This window comes from Anomaloglossus baeobatrachus, chromosome 2, assembly GCF_048569485.1.
Source record: "Anomaloglossus baeobatrachus isolate aAnoBae1 chromosome 2, aAnoBae1.hap1, whole genome shotgun sequence".
Lineage (NCBI taxonomy): Eukaryota > Metazoa > Chordata > Amphibia > Anura > Aromobatidae > Anomaloglossus > Anomaloglossus baeobatrachus.
The window spans coordinates 696,072,338-696,087,871 of record NC_134354.1 but is presented as its reverse complement, the minus strand read 5'-3'; the positions used below and the strand labels follow the sequence as shown (position 1 = coordinate 696,087,871).

The 15,534-nt window shown below is 42.5% G+C and overlaps 1 protein-coding gene across 1 annotated transcript; it reads right to left on the bottom strand.

The window, feature by feature from the left end:
• Window positions 1-316: 316 nt before the first annotated feature.
• On the bottom strand, window positions 317-10,109 carry LOC142290585 (aquaporin-5-like). Its single transcript, XM_075334547.1, has 4 exons — window positions 9,747-10,109; window positions 4,589-4,753; window positions 2,373-2,453; window positions 317-1,398 (listed from the first exon to the last, which is right to left on the bottom strand). Exons 1-4 carry the CDS (start codon window positions 10,107-10,109, stop codon window positions 1,192-1,194), a joined length of 816 nt encoding a protein of 271 aa, XP_075190662.1. The 3' UTR covers window positions 317-1,191.
• Between the last annotated feature and the right edge of the window lie 5,425 nt (window positions 10,110-15,534).

Below are 15,534 nucleotides of genomic sequence, written 5' to 3'. Positions count from 1 at the left end.
CTTATTACAGGACCGCGTTGGAATCAGTGAGCTCTTTGCCTTTACTATTGTTTGTGACAAAATGACACGTTACAGACGGCATGGCGAGGGGCTGGATCTTATACCCCTGCGGCAATGGGACTCAATAAAAAAGCACAATGAAATGATTATGACGTGTGTCCCAATACTTTTATCCATTTAGTTTGTGCGATATGTTTGAAGAATTATTTCAGAAAAAGTGAGTAAAGGCCACTATAAAGATATATAAACCAATTTAGCAAAACAGAATTGTGGACGTATTGGATTACAAAAAAAAATAATAATTTTAAGACACATATACAAATCTCAACCACACTAAAGATATTTTAGATTTCAAAAAAATGAATTCCATTACGCAGCTCCCTACCCATACGGTATGTCTATTCACAGGTGTGTGGTTATGGGGATCTGTTCGGGCTCCCTGGTTTCTGATTTCCATGGTGAGTCCAACAAGCCATTCTTGACCAGAATTCATATTGGAACAAAGCAACAAAATCAAAGTCTGCCCAAAAATAGGCAAAAAAAAGTATGTGGTGTCTGCAAAAATAATAGGTGGTTGTAGATGTTGCAATTACAACAAAGCCCGTCTTTTCCAGGGATCCATAGATCTTATAGCGTATGATGATTTGTTCTGTCAGATGGAACTATCCACTATGTAAAAAATACTGTGTGATGGCATCATATTGCTAATGTCATTAGGTGGTGGGCCGGGGTACAGCATTATGCAGTGGTTCTACATAAAGCTTTCAGCTCCCACCTCTGTCAGTAAGCGATTGAAGATCCTACTTACTGCTTCTTCATTGTCACCACTAGCCTTTGGTACCACTAAGCAGCTACAAGTAATTCTGATTTGGCTTATGCCATTATGGCAGCCATGCTTACTGCCATGTATATGCCTACTAAACGTAATCTGTGTCATTGTGAATCAACCTGGCAAGATATAGATAACACTTACTGATATTAAAACTGCATCTAATCAATAAATTAAGTTTTGTGTTTCAGAAAGGACTATATCTTTGATACAAGTACCAAGCTTCTGTGCTTAGGCATAGCAGAACCACAGAAGACCTTTTGGATTTCCAAATATCTAGAAGCCTTTTGATTGGCACCTTGGTGCCGGCTTTGATATTTATAGACAATGTCCATTCACTATTCTAAGTTCATTCATTCTTGTTACATAGAGAACTTATTTACACGGTCAGGACAGTCCAGAGAGCGTCTCTTGCACTGTTCAGGCTCCTCGTTCCAGTCATCTGATGGATCATAGGTCCCCAGAAGTATGGCTAGCTTCTCCCTGGCGGGTCGTAGATTTGGATAGAGCACATAATTGTACATCAGAGAGGCTATGATACCTCCTGCTAATGGCCCAACCCAGAAAACCTACAATATAAAGTATACAAAGTCAAGCAAAAAAAACCCTTGTATATATGAGATATAACAAATACCATACATAAGAGTTGACCTATCTATCTATCTATCTATCTATTATCTATCTATCTATCTATCTATCTATCTATCTATCTATCTATCTTCACTTACAAAGGTTCCATGTAGCACTGAAACATTGCACAACACTGGAAATGGGTCAATAAAGGATGTTTATTACTCTAATCTGAAATCTGGCTTGCTCCCATTTTTATTGGACTATCAGTCTTTCTATCTATTTGTTTAGCTTGAAAATGGATCCACGAGGACCTGAAACATCTGAACAACTGTAGATATGGGTCAATAAAGAATCTATGGTTGTTTGCTTTTTTACCTGAAGTGTGGAATGCCTTCAATTTTGTTGGCTTTAACTAGAGATGAGGGAACCTTTGGAGGTTCAGTTTGCTGCCCGCAAATAAACAGAACCTCTACGTGACCGAACCTTGCACAATGAGATTCATAAACACTCATTGGTAGTTTTAGTCTCTGACCACATACAGCCAGCCATAACCAGATCACTTCCGGGGGAGGGTAGGCGGCTTTTTCAAACTTTTTTTGTTGCACACTACATCTGATCATGCTGTTTTTACCCCCAGTACAAACGGCTCACACAGGGCTGAGCACCAAGCGTACCTGACCACAGCGATGCTTGCTCAAGTTATCTTCACAAGTAAAGCATCTGAATACCGAACCCGAACCTTGATTTTTAAATTTGGTGTTTGGTTCAAAAGCCAAACCTCAGGTTTGCTTATCTCTAGCTTTAACTATTAATCTATCTATCTATCTATCTATCTATCATCTATCTATCTATCTATCTATCTATCTATCTATCTAGCTATCTACCTATCTATCTACAGTATCTATCTATATATCCTTCTAGAAGTAATAATGTGTTATTAATTATAAATTATTAAATAGGCATTACTTACCCATTGATTGCGAAAGTTTTTCACTATGACTGCTGGCGCAAAGGAGCGGGCAGGATTCATTGAGCAACCAGTGAAGTATATCTAAAGATTTCAAAATTATTATAATTAATCATTAGAAATTCTGAGACATTTTATTGTTTTCTGTGCACACTAATTTTTTAAAAAATAGATATAATTGTGATAGTAATGCAACCCGGACAAGAAAGCTTGATTCTCCAATGCCAGCCTCATCAGCTACCTAAGGAGTACCTTTTCCTTTCTTCTAGAGAAATAGCTGGTGATGGTAATGCTCTAGCCTCACCGTAACCAGAGTTGACTATTTCACTATTACATCACCAATACCATCTTCACTTTATCAAAAGCCTATACTGATAGCAAGAAAAGCCTTCTAATACAACAATCTATTGACATCAAAATTACAATCAAAACAATCTGGGAGAACGGACCTAAATAACCTTCTGGCTGTTCTAATTATCTGTAACTGTCACGGAGACTGGAACAGAACCAGGACACCTAAGCTGACCCTCAGACTGCTTACCCTGCGCTGTTCCTCATGTCAGAGGTACACTTGACGGTAGCAAGGTCTGAGTCACCAGTGTGTCCCTGACTCCTGTCTTAGCACTGATGTAATTCCACAACCCCACCCAAGGGGAGAGCCGGGACTGTAAACACAAACCCCACAACTGTCATGGACAGAGGAAAACGACAACTCGTACACACGGCAATCAAACACAGAGCCACTAAAAGTGCACAAGGAGAAAACAACATAAAAGGAGGGAAGTAAACAGACTACAGAGACATTTCCAAACCATACAACCAGCACACCACGAATTGCTGCAGCCCACACCAATGCTGCAGCCAACATAGAAAGCAACAGAGAGGGCAACTCCAGCTCTTTTCTCCTCCTGGCTAAGATTCCAAATGAGTGAAAATAACCGGCACCCTCTGCTGGAAGTAGAGGGCATATATATAGGACCTGGGGGTGGTCCAAACCGGAAACTCCTCACCAGGAATCAGGAGTTGCTGGAAGGTAACCTGACATTAACCCTCTCCTCTCCAAGGAATGGGAATCCATTTAGTTAGCAGAGTCTCACAAGGTAATAATAATAATTTTATTCATTTATATAGCGCTATTAATTCCACAGCACTTTACATACATTGGGAACACTGTCCCCATTGGGTCTCACAATCTAGAGACCCTATCTGTATGTTTTTGGCATGTGGGAGGAAACCCACGCAAACACGGGGAGAACATACAAACTCCTTGCAGATGGTGTCCTTGGTGGGATTTGAACCCAGGACCCCAGCGCTGCAAGATGCAGTGCTAACCACTGAGCCACCGTGCAAAGTGATACGCTGACCCAGAACCTGTCACAAAACTCTGCAACAGATAGAAGACTGTGGCAGTAACCAAGTTAGGGTTCTAAAATTGTATTCTGCTATATGAAACTAATAAAAATATATACAATGTTCACAGGTTGGCACAAGCTTATGTGCCTATATGCTGCAGTACTGTAAGAAACTGACTTGGCCAACAATATTCTGGTTATGTTTTCTGTTCTTTCCACTATCTACTACTCAATCAATACATTAAACTTACATCTACTATCTTTTTAAAGGGCATCAAAACTTTGAAAATGCAGACAGCGTGCTACAGAGCTGGAGATGTTGGAAAGATTGATCAATAGGTTCATAAGAAAATGTTCACTGGAAGTAGTAGTTTAGTTTCAACCTCCCCACATACTGGACTTAAGAGTCCTGGAGGCGGTCCTAATCAATGATTGTCAGGTTTCCTTGTATGACTGTCCCAATAGACTCCTATGCGGCATTTATAAAGGAAGGGTGGGTGCACTGCTATAGTGACTGTAGAAATGGACTCCTATGCCAAGAATCAACATTGGTTTAAGTTAATAAATGACAACTTCTAAGAAATCTTTAAGAAATCGGAATTTCACAGAGACAGGTTGCTGAATTGGCTGAAACTAACACAATTTAGATCTAAAATACAGCAAATAATAAACCTTCTAATCAATTGTTCAAATTCATAGAATTCAGAGAGTCCTTTAAATATATCCAAATACTAGTGTAAGACTAGAGTAATATTTTAATAGTAACACAAAGCATGCTCATAAGTTCATAAATGGCAACTATATTGACATCTAATAACTAACAGAACTATGCTATGAAAATATTTTAATAAATTCAGTGCTACTTACCCCTACAAGGTGACCCAATGTAACCGAAAGGCCAATAGAGATAGCTGGAGACCCTACATTATCAGTTCGGCGACTGTCTGTACTTGAAAATATGCACAAAATCAGTTGAAAAGTAAGAATCATCTCAACAACGACACCAAGTCCTGGAGTTGTGTTATTAGTGAGCTGTAAGGTTAAGATAGTGTTAGTTTATCCAGAGAAATAGTGTATGAGCATTAGACATAGAAGCACAAGTCCACTAGGGACATAAATCATGATATAAGTTTTTTTACTTTAATAATATGTAACTTCTGTTGTGTCTAAAGAAAATAATAATAAGGAAAAACTAAATATGTTGCATAGCTGAGGGTATCAAACATGCTGATTAACTGTTAGGGGAAAATGTCCAAGGACATCTTTTGGTCTACTATTCATAAAAGCTTTCTGTAAGATATTGTTTTGAAATGCATTTCCAAAATGGACATATGCACTACGATCAGCCACTAGAGTTGGTGTGAATCAATTTGCAGGACTCAGTCCAGCAGCCACTTCAGGAATCCATGGCTGTCGGACGGGAGCCCTGAGAACCACCTCTCACATTTCACTTCTAGGCATCCGCAGGTCCTGCGAGTCAATTCTCACCAACTCTGTTTGAAACCCAACTTTGTTCTAGAAGTTGCCCTCTGCTGTTTCAGGAGTCAGTAGATTTAGGGATAACATGGGTGATTATTACCAAAAGCAAATGTTTAAAGGGGTTATTCATTACTTTTACATTCGTGGCCTATCCTTAGGATAGGTCATGAATGTCTGAATGGCCGGGGTCCGACACTCAGCACCACCACCAATCAGTTTTTCTCAGTGCCGGCAGCAGCAGGCTCCCAGAAAGGCTCACTTCCGGAGCTGCCCCATCTTGAGCTAGTGGCCGTGATCGAGCACTGCACATCGGCCTCTCATTCAAATCAATAGGAGGCGGATGTGTAGTAGGCGGCCATTATCAGAAGAAGTAGCAATTTCGGAACTGAGCATTTCTGGCTGCATGGTGCAAGCTACAAGAACAGCTGGTTGGCGGGGTTGCTAAGTGTTGGACTCCAGCCGACCAGATATTGATACCCTATACTAAGGATAGACAATCAATGCTAATGTAGTGGACAACGTCTTTGAGCTATAGTTTATATCTTCCTTTTAAAAATATGTCGACAGACTGCGATTTTGGTCCTAAAGTACCAATCATTGGTATCTACATAGGATGCAAACAGATACCATGTAACATTCAGACATCCTTTCACACTGCTAAGTCCTATGCTAAATGTTTGCTTTTTGGATCTAGATACTTGTATAGGTGACGATATCCCTGAGTACTGTGAAATATACATTATCTGCAAAATGGATTTAAAGGTCCAGTCACACTAAGCAACTTACCAGCGATCCCAACAACGATAGGGATCGCTGGTAAGTTGCTAGGAGGTTGCTGGTGAGATGTCACGCTGCGACGCTCCAGCGATCCCACCAGCAACCTGACCTGGCAGGGATCGCTGGAGCGTCGCTACACAAGTTGCTGGTGAGCTCACCAGCAACCAGTGACCAGCCCCCAGCGCCGCGTGGAAGATGCTGCGCTTGGTAACTAAGGTAAATATCGGGTAACCAACCCGATATTTACCTTGGTTACCACCGCACGGAGCTACACGTGCAGAGAGCAGGGAGCAGCGCACACTGAGCGCTGGCTCCCTGCTCTCCTAGTTACAGCACACATCGGGTTAATTACCTGATGTGTGCTGCAGCTAAATGTGCACAGAGCAGGGAGCAGCGCACAATGCTTAGCGCTGGCTCCCTGCTCTCCTAGTTACAGCACACATCGGGTTAATTAACCCGATGTGTGCTGCAGCTACATGTGCACAGAGCAGGGAGCAGCGCACAATGCTTAGCGCTGGCTCCTTGCTCTCCTAGTTACAGCACACATCGGGTTAATTAACCCGATGTGTGCTGCAGCTACATGTGCACAGAGCAGGAGCCGGCACTGACAGTGAGAGCGGCGGAGGCTGGTATCAAAGGTAAATATCGGGTAACCAAGGACAGGGCTTCTTGGTTACCCGATGTTTACATTGGTTACCAGCCTCCGCAGAAGCCGGCTCCTGCTGCCTGCACATTTAGTTGTTGCTGTCTCGCTGTCACACACAGCGATCTGTGCTTCACAGCAGGACAGCAACAACTAAAAAATGGCCCAGGACATTCAGCAACAACCAACGACCTCACAGCAGGGGCCAGGTTGTTGCTGGATGTCACACACAGCAACATCGCTAGCAACGTCACAAAAGTTGTTCGTTAGCAGCGATGTTGCTAGCGATGTTGCTTAGTGTGACGGGGCCTTAAAAGTGAGTTAAAATATAAATATAATCTTTGTCTTAAATGCTATCTCCTTTTCAGACCCCATAAAAAAATATTTTTATTACAGAAATCAGGGATTCTGTCATTGTCACTCACTCAATCACAACTACCTGTTCTGACACATTCACCAGCTGTTCCGTTCCTGAAAAATATTTTGAAAATACAGTTGTCTGACAAAACTTTGGGATTTTTTTTTTAAAGTTAGTAGCACTTTGGTAAAAGGGGTAAGAGATGGACTGGTAGGAAAATCAATGTCTTTCATCTAAAGGTTCTCCCTCTAATACTAAAGCATAACCAGACTATGCAAATCGAAAACAGTACAATAAACGGGATCATTGCCACTACAATGAAAAAATATAATAATAATATTACAGAAGAATGCCATGGACGCTATCAATGTCAAATTTTATTCTCGTACTCAATAAAAGAATTGCATGAGATTTGGCAAACATGTATGAGATGGGGGGCTGATACAATTACCAAGATTTAGATATGTAGTCCATGTATGGTCAATATATATATATATATATATATACAGCAATAACATTAATAATAGAATAGAAGACCACCATGAACGATTCAAATGGCAAACAGTACATTAAAAATTATTGGAGTCACTACAATGACAAAATGTAATTTTAACATAAAAGAACACCATGAACGCTCTCAGTGTCAAATTTTATCATCATGCTCTATAAAGGAATTGTATGAGATCCGGATATATATATATATATATATATATATATATATATATATATATATATATATATATAAAATACAAAGTTTCAATCAAGAAAAGTTGTAGACCAGCTCACCTGTCCAAGCTCATGCCCAATTGTATGCCTGCTTCTTCCTTGTTGCACGGATCCGGACTGGGAGAACATCCAGGGAAATATGAGACAAGCAAGTGGTTCCAGCAAATACAAGGCGACTCCAGGTGGCAGAAAAAGATTTTTTCCAACTTTATTGTGCACTAGTTAAATATTCCAGAGCTCTTGACAGAAAGTTGTAATGCAAGATACATGCAGTAGCGGACTATGCGTTTCGGCGCTAGCAACCGCCTTCTTCGCGGTCCCAAACCAAGTTTTGGTTTGGGACCATGAAGAAGATGGTTGCTACCGCCGAAACGCATAGTCCGCTACTGCGTGTATCTTGCATTACAACTTTCTGTCAAGAGCTCTGGAATTTTTAAGTAGTGCACAATAAAGTTGGAAAAAATCTTTTTACTGCCACCTGGAGTTGCCTTGTATTTGCTGGATCCACTTCACTTGCTTGCCTCATATATATATATATATATATATATATATATATATAAAAATAAAATAAAATAAGGTTCTGCAGCTACTTCATCAGTAGGATAAAGCGTGAATTTTTATTTTTATCAGTAAAATTTATCGTAGACATTGAGATGGGTTTGCGACCTGGTAGAAGGCACATTTAGTGCTGAAAAATGTAGTCCTTGGGAAGGGGGGGCAAATGTTTGAAGATACTTTTGCTTGTATGTCTATGATAATGTTTACTGATGAAAATAAAAATTCACGTTTTATCCTACTGATGAAGTAGCTGGAGAACCTTGTTTCCTTTTGGATTTTGGGTGGAGCATACTCCCCTCCTTCTCCGTGCTTACATCTGGACTGGACATTTAATATCTCGTGGACTACTTATCTGGTGAGCTGTCCTCACCTATTGTACCATCACCCATTCCCTGTAGACGGTGAGCCCTCGCGGGCGGGGTCCTCTCTCCTCCTATACCAGTCTGTTTTGTACTGTTAATGATTGTTGTATGTATACCCTCTTTCACTGTAAAGCGCCATGGAATAAAGGGCGCTATAATAATAAATAATAATAACAATAATAATAATAATAATTTTCTCATATTTTTATATATATATATGTGCACACACAATAATAATACTATAATAATATTTATTCACTTGTATAGCACCATTAATTCTTTAGTGCTTTAAATCGATAAGCAGCAGTATTGCTAGTGAATCTATATAGGTGCTGTGTAAATCACACAGAAATGTAGCCCGGCTGCATGCATCTGTCAATACAGCGGATCTGACATGACTCACTAGAATATCATGATGAGTTATTTGTATGTTATCCTTAGGATTGCTTATAACGTTACTGCATTAAGGTATCTAAACTTAGTGGATTATAAAAAAATTTAAAAGCAAATGATGGAAATTCATTGCATACACAGTAAACATACTCGATGTCTAGGTAGACAAGGTAAGTGCATGATAAAGGTTAAATGAGAACAGAAAAAAAAACATCTAAACCACAAGTCACTAAAACTTGCAGCATCACAAATCTGTTCCTAATTATTTTTCATTTTGACTTGAGATATAGTTTTGTCAGTAAAATGATCCCTTTTGTAATCTGTAAATTATTTTCTCCAAATAACTATCGCAAACATGATGTTCCTCATAAAGGCTGAGCAAATATTGGAAAGCAAAAAACTCCCATAAAAAGCAGAGAGATCCCTGATAACATTCACACTTTATCAGTGATCTCTGCTTTTTATGGGAATTTTTTGGACAGGATTACCTAGGTCATTGCATTTCTGTTTATCAGGATCTCTTACAATAAACCTACAATCAATTAAGTGATAGTGATGGGTCATTCTAGTGCTAGTCACATAGAAAGGAGGATAAAAATATTTTCTAACTTTGGTTATATTTTATATGGTCCTGTGAATTGTTTCTCTTTTTTTTGGCATATAATGTGTTTTATATTAGCGTACCACATAATAAAACAATTTGCGCATGTGATATAATTACATACTTACTGTGTTACTTGCAAGGTTTCCTCGAATTGCTGGAGGGACCACCCCATAAAGAATACCAGCTCCCGCCAATCCTCCCAGAAGCTGGGCAATGATGTAAAAAATGCCTCTGCATAACGATATATGAGATCCAAGAACAAAAGCAAAGGAGACTGCTGGATTTATATGAGCTCCGCTAATATGTCCCACTGTCTGGACCATTGTACCAATCACCAAACCAAAGGCCAAGGAGATCTGTAGCACTGTTGGAAGAGCAGCTGGCCATCTCAGAGCAGAGCCCAGTCCAAAAAACACAAAGATCATTGTGGCTAGAAATTCAGCAAACACGGCTCTGTAAAAGGCCCATGAACAAAGTTCTCTCCTCATTATGAAAAAGGGGGAAATACACTTGAAACGTTGTAGGATTTCTCGTCCTTGCAGTTGTATGAATGTAAAAGTAGGTTGTCAGCTTATATATTTGTGCAGGTGACAAGTTGACTAAGAGGTGGAGAAGACTACTGGATCCACCCCTGGTTGTACATGTTAAATAACAGTTTAGCCTGGCATAATGTAAACCTCCCTCTGAGTTACCTGGAATGGATTCACATTTTTTTCAGGCATGACGTATAATTAAATAGATTTATATAACATCTGAGATTGAATTGACAATCTTATCTGTTTCATAAGTTCCCATTGTCTTGCCTTTATTTTTCAGCTCTCCACTGAAGGATTTCTCAATCATCTTGTCTTGCATTTCTGCCAGCAGGCTTGTTCTCACAGAGGCAAAATTAGTTAGAATGTCTTAAACTTAACAACTCAATCTGTAAATCGGTGCTGCCGAGGATTCACGCTGATGCTGCAATGTCTATTATTGACGTACTGGAAAAGATGATTTCTCTTGTGTGTAAAGGCAGTTGTGGCACATATAGATAGTTAATAGCAGGTACCTTTTATGTAACAGCTATGTACAGACATATACTTTACAGAACATTCATGTCACCTACTGCAAGAACATTACTACCCAGGTGCTACACATGAGCAAACACTCTATTACCTATGACACAAACTATTCAGTTTTGAAAGAAAGAAAGCTTTAGATTTGGGTATCCTCTATTGATAAGGCAAGGCAAAAACTTCACCTTATACAGCCCCCCTGCCTTACATTTTGGGGTGGACAACATTCTGGTATGTATATTTATTAGGCAACTTTGACGCCCCTGAACTAGTCAGGGTGTCACAGGGTACTGCATTATTTTATCTTTTGGTGCAGGACTCAACCCTCATGGTTCTGGGATCCTAACTTTTGGTATTGCTCCATCAGCATGCAAATCCTAGTTACACCTCACACCACACCCTGTCAGGCACACCAGTGGGTGGTATAGCTGGAACAGGGCCACCCGCCTAGGGGTCAGACAGACTGGTGGGAGGAGCAGAGTCAGAACAGTAGTAGCTCCCAAAGAGTGAGGAGCTGGGAGTTGGAGCTCCCTGGAAGAAGTTAGCTATGTCGCAGACGGTGGTCTGGGACCAAAGGAGTCGGAGACCCGGTGGCAAGGTATTGGAGAAAGGTGCGAGGCTTAGGGGTACTTTGCACACTACGATATCGCAGGTGCGATGTCGGTGGGGTCAAATTGAAAGTGACGCACATCCGGCGTCGTTGTCGATATCGTAGTGTGTAAATCCTTTATGATACGATTAACGAGCACAAAGCGTCGTAATTGTATCATCGGTGTAGTGTCCAACATTTCTATAATGTAGCTGCAGTGACGGTACGATGTTGCTCCTCGTTCCCCTGCGGCAGCACACATCACTGCGTATGAAGCCGCAGAAGCGAGGAACATCTCCTACCTGCGTCACCGCGGCTCACGCCGGCTATGCGGAAGGAAGGAGGTGGGCGGGATGTTTACGTCCCGCTCATCTCCGCCCCTCCACTTCTATTGGCCGCCTGCCGTGCGACGTCGCTGTGACGCCGCACGACCCGCCCCCTTAGTAAGGAGGCGGTTTGCCGGCCAGAGCGACGTCGCAGGGCAGGTGAGTGCATGTGAAGCTGCCGCAGCGATAATGTTTGCTACGGCAGCAATCACAAGATATCACTTCTGCGACGGGGGCGGGGACTTTCGTGCTCGACATCGCAAGCATCGGCTTGCGATGTCGTAGTGTGCAAAGTACCCCTTAGTTTTGAGGAACGATTGGCACCGGAGTAACCAAACCGGTACCGAGCACTTCGGGGTACTGGACCCTAGAACAGGGAGTAGCTTTCCAGCTCATGCGGCCCACTGAAATCCCAAGTGTCAGCCATCGAGAGCACAGCTTCCCTCCTTAACAGTGGGGAGCGGGACCCCGACAGCTTCAAGCATAGGGGTGACTCAGAACATCTAAAATACAGTGCATGAAGGCAAGGTACAGATCATCAGCAATACCAAAGGGAGCGGACTCCTGGACGAGCTCCCCTGAAGTGGCAGCGGCACCCAGAGACTTGGTTTACCTTTGTGTCAGAGTCTGCTTTGCGGTCGCATCACTACCAACACGGCCTGAGTGAGTAGGCTGTCCTTCCCTGCTTCCAATCTGCACCATGGTCCCCTACACCTCGAGCATCCAGAGTCCCGGGGGCCTCCCGCCCGTGGAGGGAACGTCATCTGGTTGCCCCACTCTATCTCCTCCGGGTACTCCCATCGGCGGCAGCGGCACTCCCCTTACCACGAACCATGAGTGTCGTCACGAACTCTTATCTCCTGTAAATACCCCCTTTGCATTTGAAGTGGCTGCGAGCCCCCCGGGTCTGGAGACCCTTGATCCACAGCAGACCCCGGATTTGAGCGGTTTGACCACTGCAGGGGTGGCACAGATTTTTAGTCCCGGTTACAGTGTGGCGTCCACGCACGCCCCTGTTCCCAGACTCTGGTGGGAGCAACCCCCTCTCACCACTCACCTTTCCAGCAGCTCTGCAGCCTCCGGTTCCAGCGTATAGGAATAACGTTTGGAACACCATTCTAAGTCCGAACTGGGTTCCAGCGTGGTATCTCCATGCGTTCCTGCTCCCAGACCATGGTGGGGGCATCCTTCCTCTCACCCATTCGGCATCTCCATTCCTTCCTCTCCTGTCCCGAAGTCTGCTGCAACCTCTTCCTGCTTCCAGGCCACATGCAGGGTTTCAGTAAGTGCCCATAGGGTGCGCGCATGGGCACGCCCCTTTCTTAAAGGGCCAGCATCCCATTACACGGAAGCAATACCTGAGGTTATCTATTACCCTAAAGAAATTTAAGACCGCCTCCCCGTTGCTAATTCTCAGATCCCCAAATGTTACTTTCTCTAAGTCTCAGTACCAATCTTCTGTTCCTAACCTCTGTCTCGTCCTAGAGCCTACTCTCCACCATTGCCAGTGTGCCATCACGCTGGAACCCTCACCAGAGTGCAGCCATGTCTGAGCCTATACCACAGTGCCATCACATCAGAACAAGCTGTCATCACAGTGCTGTCTCATCTGAACCATCACCACAGTTCCGCCTCTTCAGCCTCCACCTCTGTGCTGCCACATCTGTGGACTCCTGTTAAGCCCAGAAGTGGCAGGCCAAGAAAAATATCAGAAAGGCAGAGAAGAAGAATGGTGAGAACAGTCAAGGACAATCCACAGACCACCTCCAAAGACCCGCAGCTTCATCTTGCTGCAGATAATAGTGTCAATGTGCATCGGTCAACAATACAGCGCACTTTGAACAAGGAGAAGCTGTATGGGAAAGTGATGCGAAAGAAGCCGTATCTGCAAACACACCACAGAGTCGCCTGAGGTATGCAAAAGCACATTTGGACAAGCCAGTTACATTTTGGAACAAGGTCCTGTGGACTGATGAAACAAAGATTGAGTTGTTTGGTCATACAAAAAGGCATTATGCATAGAGGCAAAAAAACACGGCATTCCAAGAAAAGCACTTGCTACCCACAGTAAAATTTGGTGGAGGTTCCATCATGCTTTGGGGCTGTTTGGCCAATGCCGGCACCGGGAATCTTGTTAATGTTGAGGGTTGCATGGATTCAACTCAGTATCAGCAGATTCTTGACAATAATGTGCAAGAATCAGTGACGAAGTTGAAGTTACGCAGGGGATGGATATTTCAGCAAGACAATGATTCAAAACACCGCTCCAAATCTACTCAGGCATTCATGCAGAGGAACAATTACAATGGTCTGGAATGGCCATCACAGTCCCCAGACCTGAATATCATTTAAAATCTGTGGGATTCGTTGAAACTTGCTGTCCATGCTCGGCGACCATAAAACTTAACTGAACTGGAATTGTTTTGTAAACAGGAATGGTCAAATATACCTTCTTCCAGGATCCAGGAACTCATTAAAAGCTACAGGAAGCGACTAGAGGCTGTTATTTTTGCAAAAGGAGGATCAACAAAATATTAATGTCACTTTTATGTTGAGGTGCCCATACTTTTGCACCGGTCAAATTTTGTTTAAATGCGGATTGCACATTTTCTGTTAGTACAATAAACCTAATTTCAATCCAGAAATATTACTCAGTCCATCAGTGATTAGATATATGAAACTGAAATAGCTGTTGCAAAAACCCAAATTGTTATAAAGAAAAAAGGTTAACATTAATAGGGGTGCCCAAACTTTTTCATATGACTGTAGGCCTTCCGTTGGGAGCACCACACATTCCCTGTATAGGAGTTCGCTGCTGGTTGCTCCTTCTGGGGAGTCCGGTGCACAGTCCAGTGGGTCCGTTACATTTCGCTTTTGTGTCAAATTTATGTAAACCGTAAAATGTTACTTGCAATGGTGATTTTCTCATCTCAATCAATTTATTGAAACAAAAGCCAACAACAGTGGTGGGTATACCCCCAAAATTCCAATAATTCAACTTGTCATGTAACCTTGAGCACCAATTACAGTTTGACAACGAAGTCTCATGTTGTTCACAAGTTGAGTTATTGTCTTCTTAGGCATGGAATCCCACTCTTGAAGGATGGCCCTCAGGTCATTGAGATTCTGGAGTACACAGTTACAAGCCTCTATACGGTGACTCAGCTGATCCTATAGGTTTTTATGGCATTGAGGTCTGCAGAAAGTGCAGGCCACTCCATTTTAGGTAACCCAGTTTGCAACAGACATTGCCTAAAGATGGGACTTCGATGAGCTGGAACATTGTCATCCATAAAGATGAAGTTAGGCCTGTGTTGATTATGCAGAAACACAATGACAGTATTACCGATGTTATTCAAGTAGTAGGGGTTTGTCATTGTACCATTCACAAAGCGTAGGGCAGTTAAGTATTGAATAAACACCTGCCCACACTGTAACACCACCCCCACCAAAGGCTCATCTGTTGACAACAGTGGATGATGCATAGCACAATAATTGACATCTTAAATATTATTGGCGGCCATCATTTCTGCACAGCATGAATCGACTTTCATCAGTGAACAGCACTGAGGCCCACTGGTCCCTGAACCATGCCCGACAATAACACCTATGCCTGGTGGTGGGGGCAGGTACCCTTGCAGGTAGACTAGCACGCAGACCACACTAGTGTAAACAGTTTCAAATGGTCTGACAAGGCACTTGGGTGCTTCTCACCTCACTTAAATGTGCCTGGAGTTGTGTGGCATTCATCATCCAGTTCCGAATGGCATTGTTCACAATAAAGCAGTCATCAGTGTGGGATGAGGCCTAAGGCTGTCCATTTCTATACCTTTCTGTGACTCATTCAGTCTCTCTGTATCTCTGTTGCAAACTGCTGGTGACTCCCTGTGACAGCTCAGTGGCCAATACCGTGAACATCATAATTGAATCCTCTCAATAGCGA

Coding starts and splice junctions, on each gene's coding strand:
- LOC142290585 (XM_075334547.1), bottom strand. CDS start 10,109: ATGAGGAGAGAACTTTGTTCATGGGCCTTTTACAGAGCCGTGTTTGCT. Junction 4,754..9,746: donor GAAACCTTGCAAGTAACACA/GTAAGTATGTAA, acceptor TTAACCTTACAG/CTCACTAATAACACAACTCC. Junction 2,454..4,588: donor CATTGGGTCACCTTGTAGGG/GTAAGTAGCACT, acceptor TGAAATCTTTAG/ATATACTTCACTGGTTGCTC.